We start from the raw sequence: 14,954 nt of genomic DNA on the forward strand, positions 1-14,954 counted from the left end.
ATTTGTAAAATTAATTAACACTAAAACTAGTAGGTCGCCAATAGAACATTAATGAGCATGACAGCACTGTCAATATTTCACGAGCAGCAAAAGCAAAATAAACAGGAAAGACGGAATGAGACGAGATGAGAGTAGGACCGACGAAATGTACGACAAGAGGCGACTTTGACACCCAAAGTACTACCGTGCGCTTTCATCTTGTTTTGTTTAGAGGCGTACAGACAGAGTATTCTGTACTAAAAATGCCTTAAGAAAATACTTAAACATAGTAATATCAAATAAGGGTGGTTTAAATACGCTACTGGACTAATGTGTTCAACAGATCAACAATCTGCTTTAAAGCTACCTCAAGAAAATGCAGTGCTTAAAAGTATGAGAGGGAAACACACGCAAAAAGTATTTTGAGGCAATGAAAATGTATTAAATACTCCATAAAAAGATAATAGTAAGTACTCGCTGCTTTTAACCGATGTGCGCATGCATTGGACGTCTCGCCGCATCGGAAGGAATGGCGTAACGCACGCAACATGTCACTTTTGCTCATTATTATTCATGACGTTAGCAACTGTTGCTAGGCGGGTCCCTAATGCTAAATAGTGTACGAACGATATGTTTACTGAGCTAAACCTACCAATTCTGTCCGAAAATGATGTCCCTGGTGCCAAATTCACTGGTAAAGATGTGGAAGAACATACAAATGCTCAGTTAAAGAGATGGCTTGAGTGTCGAGGGCTGAAAAAGACAGGAAAAAGAGCCAAGCTGACCTGATCTAGAGTTAGCTTTTATATCGACACCTTTTTCCTGTGTGCATTGCGTTATGCTGCTGATGATGACATTCTCCTGTTTCAACAATCTATCCTTTACCACCGTATGCCTGTCTTTCATATATATTATATCCTCTGGTTGTCTTACGTCTCTGACCGTTCTTGGGGGCAATTTACATTGCTATTTTTGTGTAGTGATCGCAAATACTACTTAGTGACAGCCAATGAACACTTTAAATTTTTTCGTTGATAACAAATTCTGTAATTTATTTACACTTTCCCCTTACTTAAGTTGTTTTTTTACAACATAAAAGGTAACAGTGGCAGTCAGATACCATTTTAAATTTTTCAGGTCATTCATTGTCAGACAGAAGCACAGCAAAAAACCACGCTAAAAATAAGTAAAAATATCAAAACTGCTTACCACTTCGTCCTCTGTCGGCCCCACACAATTTGTTTACTGCATATGAAATGTGAATGGCTTCACCTTGGTGGCGTTAAACTGGTCTTTTGGACGTGCGCTCAAGTTGATCCATTCTTCACATTTTTCTTCACAGTTTTTTGGGTTTCAGGAAAAATATAAAGAAAACATCCTTCATATGTCGTAATGTTTAGAGTCGTTTCTACAAGTTCCATAGCAGCAGTGTTTGATTGGCATGTTCTTTTTTGAAAGATTACTGGAGAAAACAAGCAGAAATAACATGGATTGTATGCGAGGGCGTGTCCATAATGTCCCACTTCCGCGGTTTGATGGCGACGTCACGGTCTAAAAATAGCATTCGTGCGGTACGCAATAGCAGAACACTGGTAGTGTTCGTCTAGTGACAGTGACATACTATGTCATCACCCCGAGCGTCCATTGCGGGCATAAAACATGGCGCCCTCCTTAGGACAAAACATGTACTAAAATATTATAGATTTTTAAATCAATGGCAATATTTTATGTGTTTCTAACAACATATTTTAGTAAAAGAGAACAATTGTGGCTTATCAGAGCCTACAAGTCTTTATGTCTGAGGTTCCCTTTAAGTCTGACTTTTGGCATCTGTTTGACATACATGTGATACCAATGAAATTTTTTTTTCTTCTTTTTTTAACCAAAATAATTTACAGTGTATTTTAATATGTTTCAACTGGCAACACTACCTAAGGTTTCTCTCTGTGGATCCAATTTTATGTGTCCAGTTGTATCGTTCGCATTATAAATGCGAGTGAGCAGTGGAAGTGCGTTGGGGCTGATGTGAAGAGTGAACTTTATCGTAGATTGGTCGAAGAAGAAAAACATTAGGGGGGGAGAGCAGAGATGAGCCGAAGGGAAATGATGGAAGAGGTGACAACAGGAAGTGGGCCTGAGCTCTGTGTCAGAGCACAAGAAGATTGCTATGCTGTGACACGACATCTGACGTCGAAACCCGTTCTGACACGTTTGTCATCAGCGCTGTTTTTAGTTGAAACAAAAGAGAAAGCGAAGCTGGATGAAAAATCAGAACTCATTGATGCTCCTGTTTCCGTACTAGACAAAAGAAAAACCTTTTTTTTCCCCAAAGAGTTTTTTTTTTCTTTTTAGAAGATGTCTAGCATAGACGAAATAAAATGTCATGATCAGAGGCTGGTTCTAATGCTATGAAGTGTAAAATTAGTGCTGCTCACCCAGTTACCACCACTTTTTGGACTTGCTACTAGTCTGCCATGAGATTGTTGAAGAGCTAAGAGGGGCGCCGGCCGGCATGGGACGGATTGGGATTTCCTATATCCCCATCCTGGCATTGGTGGGGGTGTGCCTCCCCATATGAAGAACATTAATCACTCATGTTGTATCCAATAAATAGACCTCCAGCCCAGTACATTATTAACTCTTTGTTTGCTGGTATACTGCTCGTGATTTCCAGACTGGTGTTTAGATTTTTAAATATTAAAAGATTGATTCAACAATGATTCCCATTTCCAAATATTCATATACATATGCAAGTATTCAAAGCAGCGTTTTCCTTTTCTGCCTTCCAGCTCGCAGTACCATCTTCTCGCACGTCATCATCTCGCTGAGGGGTCTGTGGACCATTCGGGCATTTGGACGCCAGACGTACTTCGAAATGCTCTTCCACAAGGCGCTTAACACTCACACGGCCGCATGGTTTCACTACCTGGCCACGCTGCGCTGGTTCCTTTTCCGCTGCGACGTCATCTTTGTGCTTTTTTTCACCGCTGCCGCCTTCATCGCTGTAGGCACCAACCGTGAGTACATACATACTCTACTACTGACCACTACTACTCATCAAAGCAGAGGCTAATCACGCTCAGTAGACCCCACTAAATGGGATGAACCTGCTTAACATATGTCACACACCCTTGAAACCACATGATAAGCACTCATCACACAGTAAAAAATCACTCACAGCACACCGTATTTAAAAAAATAATCATCTCAACACATCCCACACCAAATGATAATCACTCTCAATACACCACATGATCAACACTATCAAATAAACATTCGCAACACAGCTCACACCACTTGATAATCATTCTCATAACACCCATGCAATAAGATAATCACTCTCATCACACCCAGCATCAGAGGATATAAACTCTCAAAGCAACCACATACCATTTGATAATCACTCTCAGTACCTTTTGCTACAAGATAATCATTTGCAAAACACCTCACAGCACATGATCATCATCAGGAACATACCGCAGTCCACATAATACATCGGAACCCACCCTATAACATACAGTATAACAATCATTCTAAAAATTAGGGATGTCCCAATCTCATATTTTTGCACCCGAGTCCGAGTCACCTGATTTTGAGAATCTGCCGAGTCCCGATCCGATAACGAACAAACAACTGCTTGTTTAGCAAGATAAGCAGCAGGAGGGAGAGTTAGAGGCTGGGCGAGCATGACCCAAACCCGATCTTTTCACCTGATTCCGATCCTCTGAAAAATGACGAGATTAGCCAGATTTCCAATCACGTGATCGGATCGGGACATCTCTACTAAACACACCAAATGGTAATCATTCTCAACAGACATGACACCACATGATAATCACTCTCAAAGCAACCACATACCACTTGATAATAATTTACAACACAAGATAATGATTTGAAACACACTCTCACTACATGATAATCACTCTTACCACACCCAATACCTCAAGATAATGCCTTGCAAAATGCCATACCACAAGATAATCATTTGCAACAACCCTTACACCACCATGGATAATCACTCTCAGAGCACTACAGACAACATACGAATCAGTAATAATATATGATAATCATGGTTAACAACATGTGATAACCATTCATGCCACACAACAGATCAAAGGGAACCTCAGACTTAAAGACGTGTAGGCTCGAATAAGCCACTATTTTTCTCTTTTCCTAAAATATGTTATTAGAAACATATATTATTACCATTGATTTAAAAATCTATAATATTTAGTACATGTTTTGACCTACGGAAGGCGCCATGTTTTACATGCGCAGTGCACGCTGGCAGAGGCGTCGCGTCCCATTAGGCAAACCAGGCAAAGGCCTAGGGCCTCCAGCATGCAAGGGCTCCCAGAGGGCCAACAGATTTAGTGACAAGTGTGCCAGTGAAAGCATTGTGTCCGAGTTCCCTGAAGGGGCCCCTTCACTCGCTCTACCCCCCCCCCCCCCCCCTTCCTCACGTGACTCAGAGTGAGAGTGAGCGGCGATTTGGCTTTTTTTTAATTGGCGTATTTCCAAAATGAAGAGAAGTTGTCCTTCTGGAAGCGACAAAAGAAAGGAAAAAAAGCAGAAGAGGAGAAAAGGAAGCAAGACAGCTGTGAGTGTTCTATGTTACTGTAGTTTTATGTCCCAGTGTAGTAGAAGCCGGGCACTTTGAGTGTCCTAAAAAGTGCTCTATGAGACCGAGGCATTATTATACTTTTATTAAATATGCTATTGCTCCAAGTCCAACTGTCCGCCTTACTTGCACACTCTCAAAGGGGCCCATGTTGCTTGTTGTCTGGGGGCCCCAGGGACCCTTGCTACGCCTCTGCACGCTGGGTGTGATGACGCGGTTGGACTGGACTGGGAGAATAGCTGCGCTACCTAGCAAGCAAAGCTAGTACGACAACTAGCATGATTTTGTCACATTCTTCTGCTGGTCAGATTGTTTTGTTACAGAGATGTGGGTTGAGTTCCCAACGTCGTACCTGCATTCAATTCCAGCTCATCAGCAGTCTTTTTAAACCGATCCTAGGTGGCTTGCCAAGATATTAACTTGCTGCCATTTGACACTTTGTATATCCCTTCATTGCTAGTTGCGTCATTGCCTTGTTTTTTTTCGTTTGACTGCCTCTCACCGCGATTTTCCGTTTTTTTTTTTTTTTTTTTTTAAATGATCCTACCTACAGTCATGGAGCCTTTTTGTGTCTTTTCGCGATAGCGTGTTTTTTTTTTTGTGTGTGTTCAATAAACCCTTTTACGCAATCCCTATATTATTGTAGTCTGCTTGTTGTCTGAGGTGAATCACGCAATCTAATATTGTGGTCAAGCCAGCCACACTTTTTTTTTTCATGGCGTTCCCCTTTTAGGTTTTACCGCACAGATAGTGGGTTGCGATTGCTTTATAAGGAAAATCATGACTCCCAAGTCACGCAGATGTATGGTCCTGTGGTGCTTGTCTGTCGCATTGGAAACGCGGGTGCTCGTTTTGTGAAATATCGACACTGCTGTCCTGCTCATCAATTTTCCACTCGGGTTCAAATTGGAAGGGCAGAAACAATGACATGTTTATGAAGCTAACGTGTGACACTGGAAGTACGGCAGCGCTGCCCAGTGACATCACCACCCAGAGTCCAACAACAGTGGTGACCTAATAGTTAAACAAATTTTTCAAATCTTATAAAAACAAAAACATTAAGATGGGTATGAATATCAAATTATTAAGGGTGTTACGGTACATGTAATAGTATTGAACCGTTTCGGTTCGTGGTGCTCAATTCGGAACGGACGCGTACCGAACGAGTTTCTGACGTAAAATAACTCTTACTTTTCGAGGCTCTGAGTCGATCGGGTTACAGTTTCTTTGTGTAGATTATATTTACTCCGTCTTCTCTACTATTATGAGGACCAACACGGTAGGACAGTATAACCCAGAAACGTCAACGGCGTGACAATGTGGCCACCGCGAGAACGCAGTGAAACGCGGGCGTTAGAGTCAATCAGCCAATGCACAACAGTCACAGTGCGGTCGCGTGTTAGATGCGTCCCAGAAGCGGCTCAACGCGACGCACGCGAAAAGAACGGCAGAGGTTATTATTTGACGAGAGACGCAGCCCTCCTATGTCAATACTACTACCGGTAGCTAGGATCGGGCCGGAAGTCACTCGTGTGAAAATACAGTGGATCCGGTCGATTTTCAAACTAATATGCAATCGTAACCTACTTTTTGAGTCCATCAGATCTCTTGAATGGTAGATCGGGGCACAGTTGACTTGTCTTTGTTGATTTACTGCTGTCTTCTCTGCTATAATAATAACCAACACGGCCCCGTGTTCAATACAAAACCCTCCTACCACAACAAAACCAGTTGGAACTCATATTTACATAGGAACTAAAGTTATACAACATAAAATATACAATATAAATGAATAGTACATCACATTTGTAAAATATAAACACATAATTAAATCAATAATAGCCCATTTAAATAAAATACATCGAAATGAGCTAAAACACCTGTAGTTAAATAATAAGAATAATATACACATCCTGCTTACACAATTAAATTCATTAATTTCTGTGTGGCGCTTTAACTTGAGAAAATCCACCAATAAAGCTTTTGAAAACCGTTCATAAGAAAAACAAATGTTTCATTGAGGCATTTCATTTGTAAAATACATGTTAAAACCTTTGTCATTGGGATTGCTTTTCTCTTTAGCACAGGACTTCTTTTTTCTTCTTTCTTTCAGAAAGAACGCTGACCAATACGCGGGGTCTGAAAGGCAAATTGTTTGTTAAATACCCGCTACTTTATGAACAGAATTCTAGCTTTGTATAGGCTAATGTTCCTATTGTTTAAAGCACAAAAGCGTGTAATAAAAAACTAGCACATTTATATTTTGCATTTTGTTTTCTTACTGTACCATAAATGAACCGAACCGTGACCTCAAAACCGAGGTACGTACCGAACCGAGATTTTTGTGTACCGTTACACCCCTACAAATTATTATAACTCATATAAACATTTATCTTTTAAGAACTACAAGTCTTTCTGTCCATGGGTCCCTTTCACTAATAAGAATGACTTTTTAGACTATAGTCCATCTTTTGCTATTTTTTTCTAAGGAAAGAAAATTGATCAAATTTGGCTTTATTATCATTATTTTTATTATCAGAGTGTATCTCGCTTTTTTAACAATGTGTTTGTAACATGAGCTGCATCTTCCTGCATCAGATGCACTCAAGTCACAATAGCGTAGATCTAAACACCAACACTGACTTTGTTACTTCAGGGCCTTTTTCTATTAGTACTCATTAAATTTCATGAGCTTCCTTTGTTTCTCTGCTGGGGTGAATAAAGTATCTAACTATCAGTCTTGAACAATACAGAACATCAGTCATGTGTGAACGTAGTTCATAATAATGTTGTTTTAATGTCCTCAAAGAATATTTCCACTGGGCGTGATGAGTCTTATCTTAATGCTGCAGCGTGTTAACTGTTGGATACTATGTCGTCGCACAGGACGTGCATGTGTGCACTTGTGACATTACTGTATTGTTACTGACACGTACATGCGGGTGTGCGTTTTTTGTGTCGGCAGAGGACAAACCGGGTGAAATTGGCATCATTGTGGCGCTCGCCATGCTGATCCTCGGAACGTTCCAGTGGGCCGTCATCACCAGCATCACCGTGGACGGTCTGGTATGTCGGAGGCACGCAACTGATGACATCATCACTGTTTGATGACTAACAATCGTCCCGTTTCTCAGATGCGTTCAGTAGATCGAGTGTTTAAGTTCATCGACCTGCCGTCAGAGGAAGCGTCGGCGAGCAAAGGAGGGAAACCGGGAAGTGACCTGGTTATCGACAACCCGCACGCTCAAGACTATTGGCCTAACCGAGGTCAAATGGATGTGAAGGGCCTGACCGTCAAGTACACGGAGGCCGGACGCACCATCCTCAGCGATATCAGCTTCTCTGTGGAAGGCGGACACAGCGTCAGTTTGGCCTTCAATGCCAGAAAGAGATACGACATCAGAAAAGGTCCCGTAACCCAGTTCTCGCTCTCCTCTAGGTCGGTCTTCTCGGCCGTACGGGTTCTGGTAAAAGTACCTTGCTGTCAGCTCTTTTGCGTCTGGCGTCTACCGATGGGGACATCTGCGTGGACGGCATCTCTTGGAACTCTGTGTCGCTTCACACCTGGAGGAAGGCCTTTGGCGTAGTGCCACAGGTACCGGAAACCGGTGACTCGTTTTGTTAGGTCGATGCCGATAAAATGATTGTCATCTCCAGAAAGTTTTCATCCTAACCGGAACGTTTCGGATGAACTTGGATCCTTACGGCCGCTACAGTGACGATGAGCTGTGGAGGGTCGCCGATGAGGTGGGGTTGTAAATCACCAATTTCATGATAATACGATGCAATATTGATTATATGGACATCGATACTACAAAATCTGCCATGACTCGATTCGATTTCAAGAGCATCCGATCAGTTTAATACAATATTAAGAACACATTTTAGACAATCAGTTCCATTTCACCTAGAGTAATTAAAAATACAATGCAATTCTGATGTGTTTGACAGGTTTGAAACATGTCAGACATTTGAATGAAAACTATGGTGGCCCTGAAATATCAGGAAATGTACATATTCCAAATGTTTTGCAAAAGAAAAAAAAAACACGAATGCCAGTAATCTATCAGTAATCTATATTTCGCTTCCCACGTCAACTCATAAGATAATCACTTTCAACACACCTCACACCAAAAGATAATCACGCTCAAAACAACTCACATTGCATCATAATCACGCTGAACGCACCCTACACCAGATGTTAATCACTCTCAACACACTCCGCACCAATAGATGCAATCACTTTCTACACATCCGAAATCACAAGCTATTTATCTCAACACACAAGATAATCACCTACAACACACCTCACACCACATTGTAATCACTCTCAACACACCCGATGCCACAAGATCATCACATCACACCACTTGATAACCCCTCTTAACACCCCACAACACATGATGATTACTGTCAACACACCCCAAACAATCATTCATAATACAAGATGATCGCTTGACACCAAGTGATAATCACCCTACATCACATATTAATCACTCAAAACGTCTTTTGCTGACTTTGTTCACAAGGGAAGAGAATTCCTCAAATTAGTCTTTTGACAACTGAGGCAGACTTACAACTGTAGATATATTTTGACAGATAACACTTTGTGACAATCTCTGCCTAAGGCTTTTCAGGAGTCATCCAGTAGAGATCAATGTATGATGTTAGCCGCCAACATTAGCCATTAGGACCTGAGTGCATAGGTACTTCTGTTGTAACCTGTAAATTTGATTCACAACAGAAGTACCCTCCATGCACTTAAATCTGATTGGCTAACATTAGCGGCCATTGTCATACAACAGAAGTACCCTCCATGCTTTAAAGTGCCTGTGATACGAAAAAGCATGTTTATTTCATAATACACGCGGTATTTTATGCTCCTGAATTAAATGAATCACATGGATGTGTGAAGAAGCGATTGCTATATTTATTCAATTTTTTTAATCCTGCGCTACAAAAATGACAGACTTCCGGCTTCGGTCTTGCATTGAGGAAGAGGGCGGTGACGTGTACGGATGAAGGAGTCCTTTTCACTATAGAGCTGTACTGTTGTATGAGAAGGACTAAGGATTCAGCTGATTTTGCGGATTAATACGTTTATTTTTCGCATCTCGCCAGCCAAACGGCTGAAGAAGAATCGTGCTGTACGAGGGAGAAGCATGTGCGCCTTTTTGGGGTTTCAAAATGTTCCTATTCACTGGTGGATATTGGCCAAAACAAGCCCTACTACTGTGGGACCATGGGACTTGCGAGGAAGTGAATAAACATCGTGTTTTGTGTTATGTCAAATACTGGGATCATTTTAATATGTAGGTGGCTTGCATTTTGTGGCTGACATGCTCCTTGTCCCCTCGGCCGACGACCGGCGGCTTGTCGCACATCCCCCGCCGGGAGAGCACTATACTCGGCTTATTGCCCTCGTCATGTGCCCGGTGTTCTGTCAAATTTTCCGACTGATCAGAAATTGCAACTTAGTGTTAAAAATAGCCGCAAATACAGCGATTACAAAGTAAACACTACAAACTTTCTTTAAATAAAGGACTACTTACGTTTGATCATGAATGGGCATGTAAAAAGCTCTCCTCATACACATTAGCTGCACATGTTAGCTGCACAACAACAGCAGCCGCTCTCGTATTGACTCACGCTGTTTACGTCTTCGCCGTGTAGTAAAGCATTATTTTGCCATTTTCTTGTTGTTGATCATTTGGCAGCTACACGCTTCTCCGACGTCGGTCGGTTTGTTCGGCGGTCATTCTCCAGCTACTTCCCCGGCGAGCTCTCCTGTCCGTAATAGCAGGGGAACGAGCTGTAAATTGCTCTAGGCCGGGGGGGTTGCCAATCGGCGAGGACAATGGACAACCCAGTCGTCATGTGAAATGATCCGGGCTAGTTATGTGTGATTTTCCGCTTCGAAGACTTTGAAACATCACTCGGTTCGGGTTAGCATGTCGACTAGCTTTCACGCCTCGTGGTTTGTTTGTACATTCTCCGAAGCCGGGGGAGGAAAATGACATAAGTCCGATTTAGGTGGCATAAAATATCGTTCGGGAGGTGTGACAGTAAAGGTGAAGTCGACAGTTTTGACCATTATGGAGTAATTTTGTCATAAATATCTTCACTATTCAAACTATGAACTATTTTCTCCAGAAGGTACTCATGCTCTTTGGACGAATAATGCTTCATTAATGTAATTTTTTTTCTCTCATCGAAATTCAATTTTTGTTGTTGTTGTTTTTTTTTGGGCTTCATGTGATTATGTAATGGATTATTGTACATTATTATAACAACAGTTCATATAGATAACTGTGCTCAGAAAAAAACACCATTGTTTAAAAAAAAAAAAAAAAATCCAACAAAAATATAAGCAGTTTCTCACAATGTTACTCATTACGTGATTATTCTTTTCACCAAATATTTTTTTTACTTGTACTTGAGTACATTTTTTGGACGACTACTTTTACTTGAGTGATGTTATTTTGAAGTAACACTACTCTTACTTGATTAAATTTTCGGCTACTCTACCCACCTCTGCCTTCATGCTGCATTCATGTTTGGGCTATAGGATTTGCGTTCATGTTGGCATTTTTTCTTTTGCAAAGCAGTTAGAACATGCAAATTGCCTGACACTTCCCGTCCACCCAAAAAAAACAACAACATCCTTTATGTCAAAAACACATATGAAAATGATGGCAATATTAAATGATATTTTGAGTTTTGATTGATTTCGAATTTTGCTTAACACATCCATTGAGATCAATTGTTACGGCCCTATGATGAAGTAAGTGCCACCATTGCCGGCGATGGACGTCCAATCGGCAGCGACTTGATTGGTGTCGACCTCTTCCATGTAAATGCATTGGACATCTGATCGCTGCCGACCCTCTCAGTTAAAATGGATCGGATGTACTGGTCCATCTAAAAAAATTTGCATATTGTGATAAAAGTTCATTATTTTCTGTAATGTACTGATAAACATTAGACTTTTATATATTTTAGATTCATTACGCACAACTGAAGTAGTTCAAACCTTTAATTGTTTTAATATTGATGATTTTTTGCAAAAAAGTCAAGAAAAAACAAAAATCCCTATCTCAAAAAATTAGCATGTCATGAAAAGTACTCTGAAGAAGCTACTAACCTAATAGTCTGAATTAACGAATTAACTCAAAACCCCTGCCAAAGATTCCTGAGCCTTTTAAAAACTCCCAGCCTGGTTCACTATTCAAAGTCTCAATCATGGGCAAGACTGTCGACTTGACTGCTGTCCAGAAGGCCATCATTAACACCCTAAAGCAAGAGGCTAAGACACAGAAAGAAATTTCTGAGCGAAAAGGCTGTTCCCAGAGTGCTGTATCAAGGACCTTAGTGGGAAGTCTGTGGGAGGGAAAAAGTGTGGCAGGAAACGCTGCACAACCAGAAGAGTTGACCGCACCCTGAGAAAAATTGCGGAAAAGGGCCGATTCCAGACCTTGGGGGACCTGCAGAAACAGTGGACTGAGTCTGGAGTAGAAACATCCAGAACCACCGTGCACAGGCGTGTGCTGGAAATGGGCTACAGGTGCCGCATTCCCCAGGTCAAGCCACTTTTGAACCTGAAACAGCGGCAGAAGCGCCTGACCTGGGCTACAGAGAAGCAGCACTGGACTGTTGCTCAGTGGTCCAAAGTACTTTTTTCAAATGAAAGCAAATTTTGCATGTCATTCGGAAATCAAGGTGCCAGAGTTTGGAGGAAGACTGGGGAGAAGGAAATGCCAAAATGCCTGGTCCAGTGTCAAGTACCCACAGTCAGTGATGGTCTGGGGTGCCATGTCAGCTGCTGGTGTTGGTTTACTGTGTTTTATCAAGGGCAGGGTCAATGCAGCTAGCTATCAGGAGATTTTGGAGCACTTCATGCTTCCATCTGCTGAAAAGCTTTATGGAGATGAAGATTTCATTTTTCAGCACGAACTGGGACCTGCTCACAGTGCCAAAACCACTGGTAAATGGTTTACTGACCATGGCATTACTGTGCTCAATTGGCCTGCCAACTCTCCTGACCTGAACCCCATAGAGAAGCTGTAGGATATTGTGAAGAAGAAGTTGAGAGACACCAGACCAAACACTGTGGATGAGCTTAAGGCCACTATCGAAGCATCCTGGGCCTCCATAACACCTCAGCAGTGCCATAGGCTGATTGCCTCCAAGCCACGCCGCATTGAAGCAGTCATTTCTGCAAAAGGATTGCCGACCAAGTATTGAGTGCATAGCTGATATAATTTATTGAAGGTGGACCTTTTTTGTATTAAAAAACACTTTTTTGTATTGGTCTGATGAAATATGCAATTTTTTTTAGATTGGGATTTTTGGTTTTTCTTGACTTTTTTTTTTTTTTTGCCAAAATCATCAATATTAAAACAATAAAGGCTTGAACTACTTCAGTTGTGTGTAATAAATCTAAAATATATGAAAGTCTAATGTTTATCAGTACATTACAGAAAATAATGAACTTTATCACAATATGCAAATTTTTTTTAGAAGGACTAGTATATTGCCGGCAAGGTTTGCGAATAAGTTAAGCATGAGTTGAGCATCTCACTGTATTCAGGTGGGCTTGAAGTCAGTGATCGAGCAGTTCCCCGACAAGTTAGACTTCCAGTTGGAAGACGGCGGCAATGTTCTGAGCAACGGACACAAGCAGCTCATGTGTCTGGCTCGCTCCATCCTCAGCAAAGCTCGCATCCTGCTGCTGGACGAACCCTCGTCCTACCTCGACCCCATGTGAGTCCAACGAGAAAATAACATGTTGGATTGTTGGAGGAGTGCTATGTGTTGTTGTTGTTGTTAATCAGAACGCTGCAAGTTCTGAGGAAGACGCTGAAACAGTCATTCTCGGGCTGCACCGTCATACTTTCCGAGCATCGTGTGGAACCTCTGCTGGAGTGCCAGTCCTTCCTGGTGAGAAAACTATTGTATTACAACAAAAAAACTTTTTTTTTTTTTTTAGAACAACAGTACATTCATTTTTATTAATGACAGAAATATACGTTCATGAAAATTTGATTTATGAATGATTGCTGCAAATGAAAGCACGTTCCTTGAAGAGAGTGGACTCGTCACAAACAGCCACAAAACCGAAATTTGGCAGCAAGTGATGAAAAGTATGCAAATATGGATTGCTTATGTTTTTGTTTCCAGAAATGGAAAGAAACATATAAAACATATAAAAACCACCCATCAATTTTCTGAACTTAACCTCGCAAGGGTCATGTGTTTGCAACATAATGCACTACATTATTGCACTTCAAATGCCATGAACTTTTATATAGTATATTTGATTTGGTAGTTCATTTATTAATGAATTATAACATTTATAAAATGTTAAACTTTTGTTAGATTTTTATTGAAGACTTGTTATTAAATGTGACTGTTTTTTCAGTATTTTTAATGAATACACAATGTAAAAAACTATTACAAAACGAATTACAAAACTACAAAAACTAATAAAAACGCTAGGCCTGCATGCAGGACTGAACGGGCCCTCGCAGTTTGGCGCAACTCGGACGCCACGCAGGTTAGGGTGGTGGCAGATCGTCCCCTTCTTATCATCTCATGAGAACCTAACTTACTCGAAACTTGCCTCTTTCTTTGGAATTAGAACTGCATTCACACACCTAGGAGGAAAAAAAAACTATAGAAGAAGGTCCTATGTGTGCAGCAACGCCCTTATTCAAAACCCAAATGAATCTTCTAATTGGGCCAATTTGACCAAGTGTGCAAAACTTCATGGCACCACAAGCTAAGTCCCTGAAAAAAATCTACTTCCTTTTAATGGCGAACAAATTGTCTTCATGGCAACAGAGAGAAACATGTGGACATGGGCCATAAAATGTAGTGTTATAAAAGGTTTTTTTAACTCGAATGACCATACTAAAAAAAAAAGTACTGGACATTTATAAGTAAAATGAAGGATATTTGTTGCCACTAGTTGATGCTGCAGATTTAATGCAAATGACCCGTACAGGACCCTTCAGAGTACGGCTCTCACCAAGCACGGGAAGTTGGGCGCAGATATGTTGTATGTCTGCCAAGTTATGACTGTCCAGGATGTTCAAGATTTGTGGCGAGACAAAATGGCGACGGTCATTTTCACCTTTCTGTTTGGACCCCACTGCTTCAATGAAACCTCAATATTTTTCATCAGGCACCTGAACCCATGTCTTGGGGCTCCCCAATGCAGGTTTGGGGTCAATTGATTTATTTTTCCCTTGGAGGAGGAGCCTGTCTTATAAAAAAAAAAAAAAAAGGGCGTTTCCTGTTCCCAGCAGGGAGCGCCAGGCTTAATGGGTAATATTTCAATGCAGTCATGTTC

The 14,954-nt window shown here is 41.2% G+C and overlaps 1 protein-coding gene across 1 annotated transcript in view; it reads left to right on the forward strand.

Moving 5' to 3' along the window:
* The window catches only part of cftr (CF transmembrane conductance regulator), a 62,589-nt gene that overhangs the window by 43,039 nt on the left and 4,596 nt on the right, over positions 1-14,954 (forward strand). Inside the window, exons 20-26 of the mRNA XM_057837415.1 lie at positions 2,769-2,996; positions 7,566-7,666; positions 7,735-7,962; positions 8,040-8,195; positions 8,258-8,347; positions 13,191-13,363; positions 13,435-13,540. Of these exons, the coding sequence (XP_057693398.1) occupies positions 2,769-2,996; positions 7,566-7,666; positions 7,735-7,962; positions 8,040-8,195; positions 8,258-8,347; positions 13,191-13,363; positions 13,435-13,540 (1,082 nt within the window). The remainder of the gene's footprint in view (positions 1-2,768; positions 2,997-7,565; positions 7,667-7,734; positions 7,963-8,039; positions 8,196-8,257; positions 8,348-13,190; positions 13,364-13,434; positions 13,541-14,954) is intronic.

Source organism: Corythoichthys intestinalis, chromosome 5, assembly GCF_030265065.1.
Source record: "Corythoichthys intestinalis isolate RoL2023-P3 chromosome 5, ASM3026506v1, whole genome shotgun sequence".
NCBI lineage: Eukaryota > Metazoa > Chordata > Actinopteri > Syngnathiformes > Syngnathidae > Corythoichthys > Corythoichthys intestinalis.